Source organism: Sorex araneus, chromosome 5 (assembly GCF_027595985.1).
Source record: "Sorex araneus isolate mSorAra2 chromosome 5, mSorAra2.pri, whole genome shotgun sequence".
In the NCBI taxonomy this organism is placed as follows: Eukaryota; Metazoa; Chordata; class Mammalia; order Eulipotyphla; family Soricidae; genus Sorex; species Sorex araneus.
The window spans coordinates 171,685,385-171,700,034 of NC_073306.1; the positions used below are offsets into that span (position 1 = coordinate 171,685,385).

Consider the following 14,650-nt stretch of genomic DNA (forward strand, 5'->3'; position numbering starts at 1 on the left):
GGGCAAGAGAACTTCCGGAGTGATGTGTGCGGTTAGGGAGGCCGGGGGAGTGAGAGACAGAGAGCGAGCAATGGGGAGGTGGCGTAGCGTTTGAGCTGAGACAGGAACAAGCTACGAGCTTAGCCTCGGGGACAGAGATCCCCCCTGAAGGGACGGCACGGGCAGAGGGGCCTGAGGAGGAATCAATGAGGAGCATCCAGGGAACAGCCAGAGGGGACTGTGGCTGGAGTGGGGACTTCGGAGCGGGAAAGAGTGTGCAAAGAGCCGATGAAGGGGCAGCAGATATAGGTGTCAAGGTCAGAGTTCAGATCTGAGGGGAAGGAAGGCAGACAGTTGTCACCTGTTTGAGACAACCAGCATGCTAAAAAGCTCAGCTCTGGTTCTTCGTGGAAGAGGAGGCCTTTGTAAGAGTTAAGCCAGAAGGGGCTTCATATAATTTATCCTTGATAATCACTATCACTTGGGGGTCTTCTGGTAATGGGTGGTAAGGGGTGAGAGTTACTCATCTATTTCTGTAGCTTCCCACTGAGTCCAGCCTGGCTACACCCAACATTTCTGTTTAATTTGTGGCCTTGCCATGGCCAGAGTTCAGTGGCTTATACATTTGCCTTGCCAGTGAGTGTTTGGTTCTGAGTTGAGACCCCCCGCAGACACACAGTGCTCTTCTGGCGACTGTGCTGTTTGAAGCTAACAGCTCTGCTACTTCCAGCCGCACTGCAGTCACGTGTGTGTGAGCACCTCCCAAAGGGGTGTGAGGAACCCTCAACAAGTGCAGCAACTGCAAAGACATGCAGGTACCCCAACCTTTGGCAAGCAGTGCAACCCTTCGCCCATAAGCATCACTCCATAACTTGTGCATACCAACGAGGAGCACTTGCCCTAAAGAGCAGTAGTGTGGGCACCACAGTTAAAGCAGTGAAGACTGGGCCAGGAAGTGAAGACAGTGAACCAAGGGACTGGAATGCAAGATTTGTGTGTGGTAGCCCCAGATTCTATCCCTGACACTGCATGATCCCCCATCCAAGTGCCTCCACAGAAGTGGCCCCCAAGCACCACTGGGGCCTCAAAACCAACAATCAAGAGTGCAATCACCAGTGAACCCTGTGGCCGATTGTGCAAGAATTATAACTGAAGTGCAATCCCCATCACAGTAAAAAATATGTGAGCACCACAGGCGGATGTGGGTGAGGCCCTGATTCCCCACCATGTCATCATCATCACCAACGATGATGAAGGGAATGGGGAGGGGCGAATACAATCAATCAGTCTCCTCAGTATTACTGCTGTTGTCAATTTCAAAGCATTAGACAAAACCAGGAGAAACATACAAGTCTTATTCAATCATGGGTTACAAATAAATTTGGCTTCAAGTTTCCTGAGCAAGCAAATAAATCTGAGTCTTTAGCCTCAACAGCCTGTGATAGATGTCGGCACTTTTCTTTATAGACATAAATTACTGCCATGGGTAGCCCCCATCACTGATTGCTTTTGGCTGTAACAGGATCCAAGACTAAGTAAACTACTACTCAGGTGAGAGGAGAACAACATCTTTATTTTCTGTAACTGGTCTCATTTTTCATGAACCGCTGGATTGAAGATGTCAATGCTTACCCAGAGGACAATGAGGAGCCACAGGATACTCAGGACTGTCCCCCACAGCTCAGAGGTTAACTTTCCTGGTGCTCTGAACCCCTGCTCACACGAAATCCATCTGGCAGAGAGCAATAAGCAGTGTCTTTGAGTGACTGAGCCTTTACTCAAATGAGACTGCTCTGATTACAAAAAAAATTCATACATGATCATGTCATATTTTAAATATTTGATATGCTGATAGTTCTTTGAGGGAGGGGCTTCAGCCATTCACTCCTGAGACCATGTGCTGGGATGGAGCCAGTGTAGGTGGGATGCAAGGCAAGCGACTTCATCTTTGTAATACCTCTCTGGCCCAGGAGTGTTTTCATTTGTTATTGGAGCTCCATCTGGCAGTGCTCAGTACTACTCCTGGCTTTGTGCTCAGGAATCACTCCTAGCAGTGCTCAGGGAATCATATGGGGTGCTGGAGATGAAATCCAGGTCAGTTGCATGCAAGGCAGGTGCTTTACTCACTATACTCTCTCTAGGAAAACCATTTTCATTTGGAGTAGAAGGTTAATCCAGAAGCAATTAAACTATCTCCAAAGGGAAAATATCCACCTTAGTCTTTAGCCAGCTTCTCCAGGTTAGCTGCAGCACCCTCGCCATGAAAAACTTTCTCACATGTGTGCAAATATGGAAGTCTCATACAGATAATATGGAAAATCATAGTGCTTGTTGGAATCTAAGTTAAAGATGGTTTGCAATTAAGCTGTATTATTCCACTTTTCAAAAAGATGCTCCCACATTGTTTTCTGTCATCAACGTTAATTTCACATTGAAAGCAGCTTTAATGTTCGCCCAGAATAGACCCTGTTTGGCTTTTTCCTTGGGCCACTCCAAATAAGTCCTCTTTGTCATGAGAGCCCTCAGCTTGTGATACTTGCTGGGAATGCAGTCCTGTGCAATGGGTTCCAGCAAGATCAGGATTAAGTTATCAGACCCTTCATGAAACAAGTTGTGGTGGGCAAAGTAGAGCTCATAGTGGCACCACTCGCTCTGCACAAAATGGCCAGACAAGACAAAGATGGATTTGTAGCTCTTCTCTATGCAGTTGATGATGTTCTCCACAATGCTCTTGCCTGGGACAAAGTTTCTCTCATGAAGACAGACCCGGATATCTTCCTTTTCCAAGTTGGGCAGTAATTCACTCTTCACCCAGGCAGAATCGTGCCCGCTGTATGAAATGAAGGCATGGAACTGGAGAGCTCTTTGCAGTTCCTCTAAGTCTACATTCCTAGCTCTGCGCCGGGTCTGGGTCCACTGGCACACCATCCTGAGATACCAGGGCACATCAAAGTAGACACAGAGGACGGTCGTGCCTATGGCCCACACCAGCACAGTGCCCACCACAGTGGCCAGCAGCAGAGAGGGGCTGCACGATAGTTGAGACACACGGAAGTCCTGCAGTGGGGTTCCCTTGGCGCTTTCTGGATAGTCACACGTGTAGGAAGCAGGCCAGTCCTCTACCACTGCCCTTGGGGCTTGGCCTACACGCTGGATAAACTCCCTCAGCTCACATGTACACTGGAATGGGTTGTTCCCGGCTCTTAGTGACCTGATCTTTTGGCAGTTCTGGAAGAAATCAGCGGCTGGATTGGAAATGGCATTGTAGTCAATGGTCAGTACGGAAAGACTGCTAAAGGCGCCGCATCCGGGCAAGTTGGTTAAAGAGTTGAAGGCAACATTGAGTTCCTCCAAAGCTTCCAGACTATTGACAGCATCTGGAATGCTCCTTATTCTGTTATTGTGAAGATCGAGAACCTTGACCCTGAGAGGTAAGCATCTGAAAACAGAGTCCGTGAGCAGATTTGAAGACAGATTTAACACCACAATGCTCCAGGCCCAAGTGCAATTTCCCTCCTGCCTATGATATTCTAAAGAATTCTCACTAACGTCCAGTATTTTCAAAGAGAACATGTCCTTCGTCATGAGCCCTACCTTTAAAAGGCCTTTTAATTCATTCTTTTGTAAGATGAGAGTTTCCAACTTAACCAAAGTGGAGCAGTTTTGAAAAACACTGTCTGTGAAAACATTATAGGTAAAGTTCAAGAACGTGAATGTGCTCAGGGCCTGGGGGCAAAGCATGTGGATAAAAGGTGTGTTTGATAGGGTGAGCATCATAATGTTCATCTCAGAAAACACTGTGTATAACGTGTTCTGGGAGAAAAGGAAAACTCTATTTGTAATATGCTCTATTTTCAGTGATTTCAGGGCTGTCCTAGAATAAATAAAATGTTCTTTATCAATTCTTTCAACTATCGTTAAATTGTAAATATTCAGGTATTCTATAGGTTTGGGCCAAAGGAATTGAAAAACCCTAACCAAACACTTCCACGTTGTTTCTATGTGGTTGAGGGTTAAATTCAGAAGACTTGGACCTCTAGTAAGTTCTGATAAAAATTTCATTAAAACTTGGCAGTTGACATCATTCAGTTTAATATTAGTCAGTTGTAAGCGCTCTAAAGCATTGACTGATATGTTTGCTTGAACAGAAAACAAACTATTTGGGTGAAAAATTAAGTGAAGTGCTTTTGTATTCAAGACTTGGAAACTTTCTCCCTCGTTTTCTTTTGCATAATAGTGTTCTAACTCCAGAAGGATACACTCAAGATGCAAGTGAGCAATTGGTAGCAGATCTAGTTGTAACTTTGCAGCACTTAATCCTAAGAAAATCAGTTGTGTCAAGTTGCCAAATTCTTTACAGATAGGCGGGGCATCAAAGTCATTGAACGAGAGGTCTAGGTGCTTAAGACTTGTGATAGAATGGCAAGTAATGCTCTTCAACTGATTATAAGACAAATCCAAATATTCCAAATCCAAGTTGAACTTGAAAATACTGAAATCAAGGTACCACAGTTTATTGTGGGAAAGACTTAAAACTTTCAGCTTCGGCAGATATCGGAAATCAGAGAGGCGAAGTTCAGCTATATAGTTTTGAGACATATCTAAGACTTCAGTCTTGAGTGGCAAGTCCTCTGGAACATGAGTAAGGCCTACATTTGACATGTCAACTGCAAATTCATTTTTATCAGAGAATAGGGTTGTAACTTCAGATGTGAAAGTCACAAGAAAAACAAAATTTCTGAGGATGACTCCATTGTCTTTTGTCATGATTTTGAAGAGGATGTCCCATACAGCGTTTGCTATTCTTCAGAGCATCTTGAGAAGAATCCAAATTCTAGAAACAGAATAGACAGTAGAATGTTTAAAGATCAGATCTTTCCTCCACGTACTAACCTCCATGATTTCTTTGTTTTATACACAAGTCATTTCTATTCCTTTCATTGAATGTGACATTTTCTCCCAGTTCATTCAGACCCAGTCATCCAAGAATTGGGGAGTGAGGGAGTATGATGGGGAATATCTTAACCAGTCAGGTCCCAGAGCAATCCACTCAGAACTTTCACTCAGGGCAGGCCTCCCTCCTGATGTTTGCTGAAAAGCTCTGAGAGAACCAGTTCCTCCCAGTTGGGGAAGTAACAGCAGATTGGGTAAACAGTGGGCCCACCAAAGAGCCAGGGAAGAAGGGGACTTGAGAGAAGGTGTGTGAGGAAAAGGCTTTGGAAAACTCCATGTAGACCAGGAAACTGCAGGTGTGTTCATAGAGGACCTGAGAAAATCCTGCATATCCACTTTTAGATGACCTTTAGACTCCATCATGCCAAAAGCAAAGGACAGAGTTATATGCAACTCAAACAGGCACTAGAAGAGCAGAAGGCTAATCTGCCCAGATCAGGTTTGCCTTTACATTGCTTTAATTTTTTTCTCTAGGTGTCTAAGAAACTCTCTAGCTGACAAGCTAACGTAACAGAGAATTCAATGGTTGTTGGAATATAGCTCTAAACATTTTAGGCTATACCTTGGTTTGTCTTTTCTCCCTTGCTGCAGGGAGCTTAGGTTTATCAGGTTACACCCATCACAGTGCTCCGAGATACTCCCATTCTTTGTTTATTGGAATATAGCTCTAAACAGTTTTAGCTTAACATAGGTTTGTCCTTTCTCCCTGGCCGCAGGGAGTTTGGGTTTACTGAGTAATACTATCATAGTGCTCCCGAGGCACTCCTATGCCTCTGTATTTATCTGTAACCTCTTTCTTTGTGCTCTGCTTCCCCCACTGGTCAATCGCTTGTATCCCCTAATCAGACTCTGTTAACTTGTAAGGTCAGATCCTTCTAAGGATACTGGACTTGTATTCGTAAGTGAAATATTGCCTTTTTCTTCTCCTTATGTCCTTTGCATAGTTACTTCAGAGCAATGTCTTTTTTGTATAGACACAGGAAGACAGTTAATGCTATGCTTTTGTAACTTGGGAGTTCATTGACTCCAAATAATATTCATTCTTGAGCATCTGTTTTCTCGACTTAAGCCTCAGTTGCCCTTACTTCAAAACTCCCCAAAATCAGGGACCTGGGGCTAGAGTGATAGCACAGCAGGTAGGGTGTGCTAGGTAGCACATGTAGCCAGGTAGCACATGGCTGACCTGGGTTCGATTTCCAGCATCCCATATGGTCCCCTGAGCAGTAATTCCTGAGTGCAAAACCAGGAGTAACCCCTGAGCATTGTCGGGTGTGACCTAAAAAGAAAAAAAAAACAAAAGCAGGGACCTGACAAGGGACTGAATGGACCCAAGGCAAGCTGTGAGCTACGCTGACATCAAAACAGGTCAAGCCGAAGTGCCATAATACTTAACTATAAATTAAGAGCATGGTCATGGACAAATTCTGTCATGATCCAAAAAGTAACTAGATTAGGACTCTGCTAGGGTTTGGAAAGACTAATCTGGCCTGAGCACTGTAGTCTGAGATCTATAGCAAGATGTCCCCAGGAGACCAATCCTATAAGCTTATTGTATCTCTTACTGTGTCCCTACAAAATGACTAATATTATTAAGGGAGTAGCATTAAGATGAATGTTTATGTGGTTGCTGGACAAAGGGAAGGAGAAACACCCCATAGATGGTATTTCGCCCTTAGGCAGATATCTTTATTCTTTTTTTATTTTTAAATGAATCACCGTGAGATACAGTTACAGATTTACAAACTTTCGTGCTTACGTTTCAGTCATACAATGATCAAGTACCCCTCCTTCCACGAGTGCTCATTCTCCACCACCAATGATCCCAGTATTCCTCCCACCACCCCACCCCATCACCCCCACCCCACCCCACCTCTGTGGCAGGACATTCCCTTTTGCTCTCTCTCTCTCTCTCTCTCTCTCTCTCTCTCTCTCTCTCTCTCTCTCCTTTTGGTTGTTGTGGTTTGCATTATAGGTATTGAGTGGCCACATGTTCAGTCTATAGTCTACTTTCAGCTCCCATCTCCCATTCCGAGTGGGCCCTCCAAGCACCCTTTATTTGATGGTCCCTTCTCTATCTGAGCTGTTAGGCGGTCATCTTGAGTAATGAGAATTTGTCCTAGAAGAAGCTTGCCCTGAGGAAAGGACTTTACCTCTGTTGATTGTATGACCACACCTATATGTAATTGTTATCCCAGCCCCTCCTGATTTGGGGTATAACTAAGGCTGCGGGAGTGGGCACAAGGGATCAAGAAGAGAAATGGAAATGAGGTCGGAACAAACTGCAATTGATACCAACCAGCCTGGCCCTCGTTCCCTCCTTTGTCTACCATTACCTTTGACCACGCCAGGGTGGGGAAGTGGCCAGAGACAGAGATTGAGAAGCAAAGGTAGATCCATGACAGGCTCATAAAGAAGCCAGAAGAAGCTAGGCCTAGGTTTGGGTTCCAGAATTCCTGGAATTGAGCACAGATACCCAGAATAGAGTCATGATTTCCCCAAAGTGAGACAGCCATGGTGAGGTCAAGTAAGGGTCACCAATCAGATGCAGATAGGAAAGCCCCTCCCCCCATATAACCCTTATGTAACTCATATAATTCCAACTTACCAGCTAAGCACAAGTAGTGGAAAGCTCCTCAGACTGTGGCCAAAGATGGTTCATGAAAAATCTCTGTTGTATAATGCTATAGTATAAAAGCCCCTCACTTTTGAGACTCAGGGTCACTTGTTTCAAGAAAGCTGCCATTGTGTCAATGAGCCAGACAAGGGCCCTAGTTTGAGCTAATAAAGCTAGCCAATAAAGATCCTTTTGCTTATCAAATCACTTTTCTTCATGTGATTCCCCTGGGGATATCTCTGCCCAGTTTCACAAGACCTCCGAATGCAGGTGGAGAGAGAGAGAAAGCCACCGGCTTTGTATTCATTTTTTTAAATACACAAATGGTCACATGCAACAACAAACAGTTCTTCACACAGTATCATATATGAATAATGTGACAACTGTTATACATGGGTTTCTTAAAATAGACACACAACAAGGTAAAATTTTAAAAAATTATTTTCCAAAAAGCCCAACCACTGGAGCTTGGTAATGTTCTATTTCTTGGTCTAGGCAGACAATAGGGAAATTCAAATTTTTAAAAAATTCCCCTGAGGGGCTGGAGCGATAGCACAGCGGGTAGAGTGTTTGCCTTGCATGCGGTTGACCCGGGTTCGATTCCCAGCATCCCATATGGTCCCCTGAGCACCGCCTGGAGTGATTCCTGAGTGCAGAACCAGGAGTAACCCCTGTGCATCGCCAGGTGTGACCCAAAAAAGCAAAAAACAAAAAACAAACAAACAAAATGCCCCTGAATACCTTACAATGGTATCCTAAAACAACATCAAAAGTTGATAAGGATGTGAAGACTCATTCCTCATTGATGAGAATTCAAAATGGCACAGACATTTCAGAAGACAGTTGAAAGTTTCTTATAATGTTAGGTGTGGTCTCACTGCATAGACCAGCCCATAATTTACCCAAATGAACTGAAGATTTATGATTACACAAAGCCTGCATGTCAGTGTTTATAGCTATTTCATTTCTAACATCTAAAAAGTGGAAACAACCAAGATGTCCTTTAATAGATTTCCTTTCTAACAATAGAGCCCAGAAACATAGTCCAGTGGGTCAGGTGCTTGCCTTGCACGCAGGCAACTAGGGCTTGGTTACCAGCCCCACAAATTCAAATCATTTGTCATTTTGTATCTGTTCAAATCTCTTATCCATTTAAAAATTTGTGCTTTCTGGGGCCAGAGAGATAGTGTACTATCTCTGTAGGGGTTAAATTACTTGCTTGTGGGTAGCCAACCCTGCTTTGATCCCTGCTCCTGTCTATAATCCTGATGAGTGATCATCCCAGAGCACAGAGTGAGAAGTGTACCCTGAGCCCTGCTGGGTATGGCTCCAAAATTAAAACAAAGGAGAAACTTCTTATTGCTGAATTGAAGAGTCTGTTTGGGATACACCCAGTGGCGTTCAGAGGCTACTCCTGGCTCAGTTCTCAGGGGTCACTCTGGAGGTGCTTTGCAGATTCTGTAGCGTTGGGAATTAAACCCAGGGCTCCAGGTCCTTCTGCTTAAGCTGGAACGAATGGGTCTTTAAGGATCTATGAGTTGGACTGTTTGGATAAGCCTGATAAAAACACTAACTGGTGGACATTGAATAGTCAAGCCAGGTGTGAGCTAGAATCTAAGACCCTCTGTCCCATTTGGACAAGGCAAGATGAGCAGAAAGGGCTGGGAGGTAGACAGGGGGCCAGAGATGCAAGTGTGGCCAAAAGGTTCATCCACCATAGCTTGATTGTTAAAGCACAGAGACATACAACCATCTGTGTTCTGTTATGAGGGCAGATGAGGACCAAAATGAGATTGGGTTTGTGTCCTAAGAAAAAACTGTCTATTTCCTTCACTTCCATAAATTGGACCTGATGAGGGGAGAAAAATAGCAGTGGCTGAACTGGCAGAGATGACACTCCATTCATGAAGTCACTGGAGCAGGCAGGATCAATCCAGGCCTATTAAAGGAGTGAGAAGTGGTGCAGGGTCAAAGTAGGGTCGCACATCCATGTGTGTGGCATCTCAATCACAACAATAAGATAGCACCTAAACCACATCTGCTTGGAGCTCCTTGCAAGCAAAAGTTAGAGTGTTCCTACACAGTGGCCAGAGGCAGTTCACATAGCACAGACTCTTCCATTCCACTGGGGTTGCGTGTTGGATAGCATTGGTTTGTCCTTGCTCCTCCCGCAGGGAGCTTAGGTTTATTGACACATTCCCACAATAGTGCTCCTGAGGCACACCCAATTCCATCAAGCACTAATAATCCTATATTGCTTTTCTCTTTCCTTTATATTGTTTGCAGATCTGGTAGTGTCCTTTTTGTATAGACACAGGAAGACAGTTGATGCTTATGCTTTTGTCACAGGGGAGCTAATTAATTGACTCAGAAATAATATTTACTCCAGGGCATTTGTCATATTTGCCTGACTTAATACTCAGTTGCCCTAACTTCCTAGCACCCCAAAAGGAGGGCCCCAGGCAGGGACAAGGATGGACCCAGGGTAAGCTGTAAACTACCCTGGCATTGGAAAGGGACGAGCTGAGTGCCATAGGAAGTATGAAAAGGTAAGAGAACAATCATGGAACAAACTCTGTCATGACCAAAAAGAAGTAACTGAATAGGATCCTGCTGGGGTTAGGCAAGACTAACCTGGCCTGAGGACTGTATTCTGGGACATATAGCGAGATGTCCCCGGGAAGAGTCAACCTTTAAGCTTAATATATCTTATACTATGTTCATACAAAATGACTAGAAATATTAGAAGTAAATTTACTATGATTGTTTAAATGAATTACTAGCTGAGGAAAGGAGAAAATAATATATCCTGGATGGAATCCTGCCCTTGAGTAAATCTCCTAGTAATCTAGAGTGCTGAACCCTCAGATGAGATTTTTTTAAATTAATTTATTTTTTGAAATTATTTTCATTTTTTAAATAAATCACCATGAGGTACAGTTACAGACTTACAAACTTTTGTGCTTATGTTCCAGTCATACAGTGATCGAATACCCATCCCTCCACCAGTGCCCGTTCTCTACCACCCAATGTTCCAACTATCCCTCCTATCTCCTCCTTCCTCCCCCCCACCTCCCCACATCTGTGGCAGGAGCATTCCCTTTTACTCTCTCTCTCCTTTAGGGTGTTGTGGTCTGCAATGCAAGTATTAAGTGGCCATCATGTTTGGTCTATAGTCTACTTTCAGCACGCATCTCCCATCCCAAGCAGGCCCTCCAAGCACCCTTTACTTGGTGGTCCATTCTCTATCTGAGCTGCCTTTTCCCCCAGCATGTGAGGTCGGCTTACGAGCTGTGGAGTGATCCTCCTGGTCCTTATCTCTACTATTCTTGGATGGGTATTAGTCTCCCATTCTGTTACTTTATATTCCACAAATGAGTGCAATCTTTCTATGTCTGTCCCTCACTCTCTGACTCATTTCACTTAACATGATACTCTCCTTGTTGATCCACCTATATGCAAATTTCATGACTTCATCTTTTCTAACAGCTGCATAGTATTCCATTGTGTAGATATACCAAAGTTTCTTTAACCAGTCATCTGTTCTTGGGCACTTGGGATTTTTCCAGATTCTGGCTATCATAAACAGAGCAGCAATGAACATACAAGTGCAGATGTCATTGCTACTGTACTTTTTTGCATCTCCAGAATATATTGCCAGAAGTGGTATTGCTGGGTCAAATGGGAGCTCAATTTCTAATTTTTTGAGAAACGTCCATATTGTTTTCCAAAAGGGCTGAACCAGTCGGCATTCCCTCCAGCAGTGAAGGAAAGTCCCTTTCTCCCCACATCCACGCCAACACCAATTGCTTTTCTTACATTGGATGTGTGCCGATCTCTGTGGTGTGAGATATCTCATTGTTGTTTTGATCTGCATCAGATGAGATTTTGTCCTTGAGTTAATCTCCTAGAACTTCCCCTGCAGGAGTGGCTTTACATTTGCTTGACAATGTTTAACCTCATCTATGTGTACACTCACCTTCATGATTTCTATATAACTATGCTGTAAGGGAAGCGACTGAACTATGCTGGGGGAAAAGGAGGAAAAATAACTATGCTGTAAGGGGATAGCACAAACTAGGTTGGGGAAGAGAGAGAAATAAACAGTCTACCAATCAGCCTGGGGCCCTGTTCCTTTGTTTCTTCAATCCCTGGCACCCCATATGGTCCCCCGAGCACTGCTAGGAGTAATTCCTGAGTGCAGAGCCAAGAATAACGCAGCCTGAGCAGTGCTAGGTGTAACCCAAAAAACAAAATAAATAAATAAAAATAAAATGTTAAGTTTTATTTTAATAAATGTTTAATAAAATAAATAAAACATTTATTGATATAATATTTAACATAATATTTAACATTTAACATAATATTAAACATTTAATAAATGTTCTATAAAATAAATAAAATAAAAATAAAATGTTAAGAGCAGGAGTAACCCCTGAGCATCGCTGGGTGTGACCCAAAAAGCAAAAAATAAAAATAAAAATAAAATGTTATGTGAATGAAGAATGGGCTGTAGCAATAGCACAGCGGTTGGGCGTTCGCCTTTCACGCGGCTGACCCGAGTTCAATTCCTCCGCCCCTCTCGGAGAGCCCCGGAAGCTACCGAGAGTATGGAGCCCACGAGGCAGAGCCTGGCAAGCTACCCGTGCGTATTGGATATGCCAAAAACAGTAACAATAAGTCTCTCAATGAGAGACGTTACTGGTGCCTGCTTGAACAAATCGATGAGCAACGGAATGACAGTGAATAAAGAATACAAAATTATAGTAGAACTCTAATTACATACCATATGGTTAAAACCTGACATGTACTCAAATACTAAGGGAAAAAAAGAATGGAAATATTTACGATTTACTCGAGCAGGCACCAGTAACGTCTCTATTACACTCAGCCCTGAGATTTTTTTAAAGCTATTATTTATTTATTTATTTATTTATTTGCTTTTTGGGGTCACACCTGGCGATGCACAGGGGTTATTCCTGGCTCTGTACTCAGGAGTTACTCCTGGCGGTACTCAGGGGACCATATGGGATGCTGGGAGTCGAACCTGGGTCAGCCGCGTGCAAGGCAAACGCTCTACCCGCTGTGCTATTGCGCCAGCCCCCAGTTTTCTTATATTTTAAAAATATTTCCAAAGTCTCCTATTTTGAACATCTACTAGAAACTGAAAGGGTTGTCTTAAAATGTAGCTAATATAACAGGAGTTTATATTTAAGAAAGTCTTTTGTATAGTTATGAATGTGAGTAATTAACAATATATTTTGTAGGTATATTAATAAGTCTTTTAGGATTTTTTCCACATTGAATCATTGACATCTGTAGATGAGAACTTGGGTATCAGCTGTGCGGTCTGTTTTCAGGGGACTGAGATTTAGCCACCATGATGGAAGGTTAATCAGACTGTCCTTCACTCCAAACACAAATACCTCTAGCTGTTCCTAGTGTATACACTTAACATAGAGGCCAGGAGCTTTTGTGTTTAAGAAGGTCAAAAACAGATAAATGAAAGCAGGCAGAAGATTCAGTAAGACTCACAGGCCTTTTTGTCCTTTTCCTTCCTTCCTTCCTTCCTTCCTTCCTTCCTTCCTTCCTTCCTTCCTTCCTTCCTTCCTTCCTTCCTTCCTTCCTTCCTTCTTTCCTTCCTTCCTCCCTCCCTCCCTCCCTCCCTTCTTTCCTTTCTCCCTTCCTTTCTTCCTCTACCTCTCTCTCTTTCTCTCAAGTTGTTTCTTTAATTCAGCAGATAAAAAGAGGGAAAAGATAGAAGCTCCATCTGAAAAAAAGCAAACAAAACAAAACAAAACAAAGCAAAACAAAATAACCCCCCAAAACAAAAAAACACTCAATTCATCAATGGAGAGAATCAATGAAAAGTTAAACTACAAGAAATAGAAAACTACAAAACCACTAAAGGAAGTAAGAGTGATTCCACAATTTTGTCAAAAAATATGCAAAAGAAATGTTTTATTTGTCAAAGGTTAGGTGAGAGAGCCAGAGGCATGCAAGGTGGGGGCTGCCGTTTCCTCCATTCCTAGATGTTGATTCAGATTGCGCTGGTGCCAGCACTGCAGGCTGTCCAGAGACAAAAACAAACCGCACTGGTATAATCCCTGCTTTCAAAAGGCTTATAAATTAGTGACAGACACAAACAATTTTAGCACCACGGGAAGGGGAAAAATAGAACCAGGATAGTTCTAATCAGTGACATTGTAAGTGATACGAAAAACAAGAAGCTAAAGACAAATGAGGAAAGACAGTCCCTGAAAGCAGAAAAAAGAACATACTTAATTTGGTTTTGTTTTCTTAGCTATGTCAACAAGTGTTAGTTTCTTTTAAAAACAGGCATAAAGACAAAATCCTTGTTCTCCTTTGTAGTTAAAAGAAACTTTTCAATGTTTTTTTAAATCAATTTCTTTTTTAAGGTTTTTCAAATTTTTTAATGAATCACCATGGTGTGCAGTTACAGACTTACAAACTTTCGTGACTATGTTTCAGTCATAAAATGATCGAGTACCCATCCCTCCACCAGGGCCCATTTTCTACCACCAATGTTTCCAGTATCCTCCTGACACCCCTACCCCATCCCCTGCCATCTGCCTCTGTGGCAGACACATTCCCCTTTACTCTCTCTCTCTCCTTATGGGTGTTATGTTTTTTTAAAGATACGAAAGCACCTCGCAAAACTTCCTAAGAATCATCATTACTTATTTCCTATAAAATCACTAGCATTGTAAAAATTTGAGAAAGCCACAAACTCCGTTTTACTTACCAAGATTTCTTTCTCAGAAGAAATAACTTCTAAGTGCATGACGAGTGCGCGACAGACTGCAGGCTCTCCGCTTAAAATTCAAGCAAAACCAGGCAGACAGTCTACTGACATCTGTTGGAACTTGCCGAAACTGCTCTTACATCTGCATTTCCCTTTCTGAGGTTTTGTACAAAGCATGTAACACAGCAGGGGTTTCTGGAAACTGACTAAAACATTGGTCAGTTTCTTAATTCATAGGAGCCAAGAGCTTATGACAATTTCAGCTTGAGAAAAAATGTTTAAATTGCACTCAGATTAAATTGTTTGCAGCCTAAATATTAAAAGTTACTGGACTTTGC

The 14,650-nt window shown here is 42.9% G+C and overlaps 1 protein-coding gene across 1 annotated transcript; it reads right to left on the bottom strand.

The window, feature by feature from the left end:
- Positions 1-1,578: 1,578 nt before the first annotated feature.
- TLR6 (toll like receptor 6) lies at positions 1,579-14,388 on the bottom strand. Its single transcript, XM_004608065.2, has 2 exons — positions 14,313-14,388; positions 1,579-4,813 (listed from the first exon to the last, which is right to left on the bottom strand). The coding sequence occupies exon 2, from the start codon at positions 4,744-4,746 to the stop codon at positions 2,362-2,364; it is 2,385 nt and encodes a 794-aa protein (XP_004608122.2). The 5' UTR covers positions 4,747-4,813; positions 14,313-14,388; the 3' UTR covers positions 1,579-2,361.
- Between the last annotated feature and the right edge of the window lie 262 nt (positions 14,389-14,650).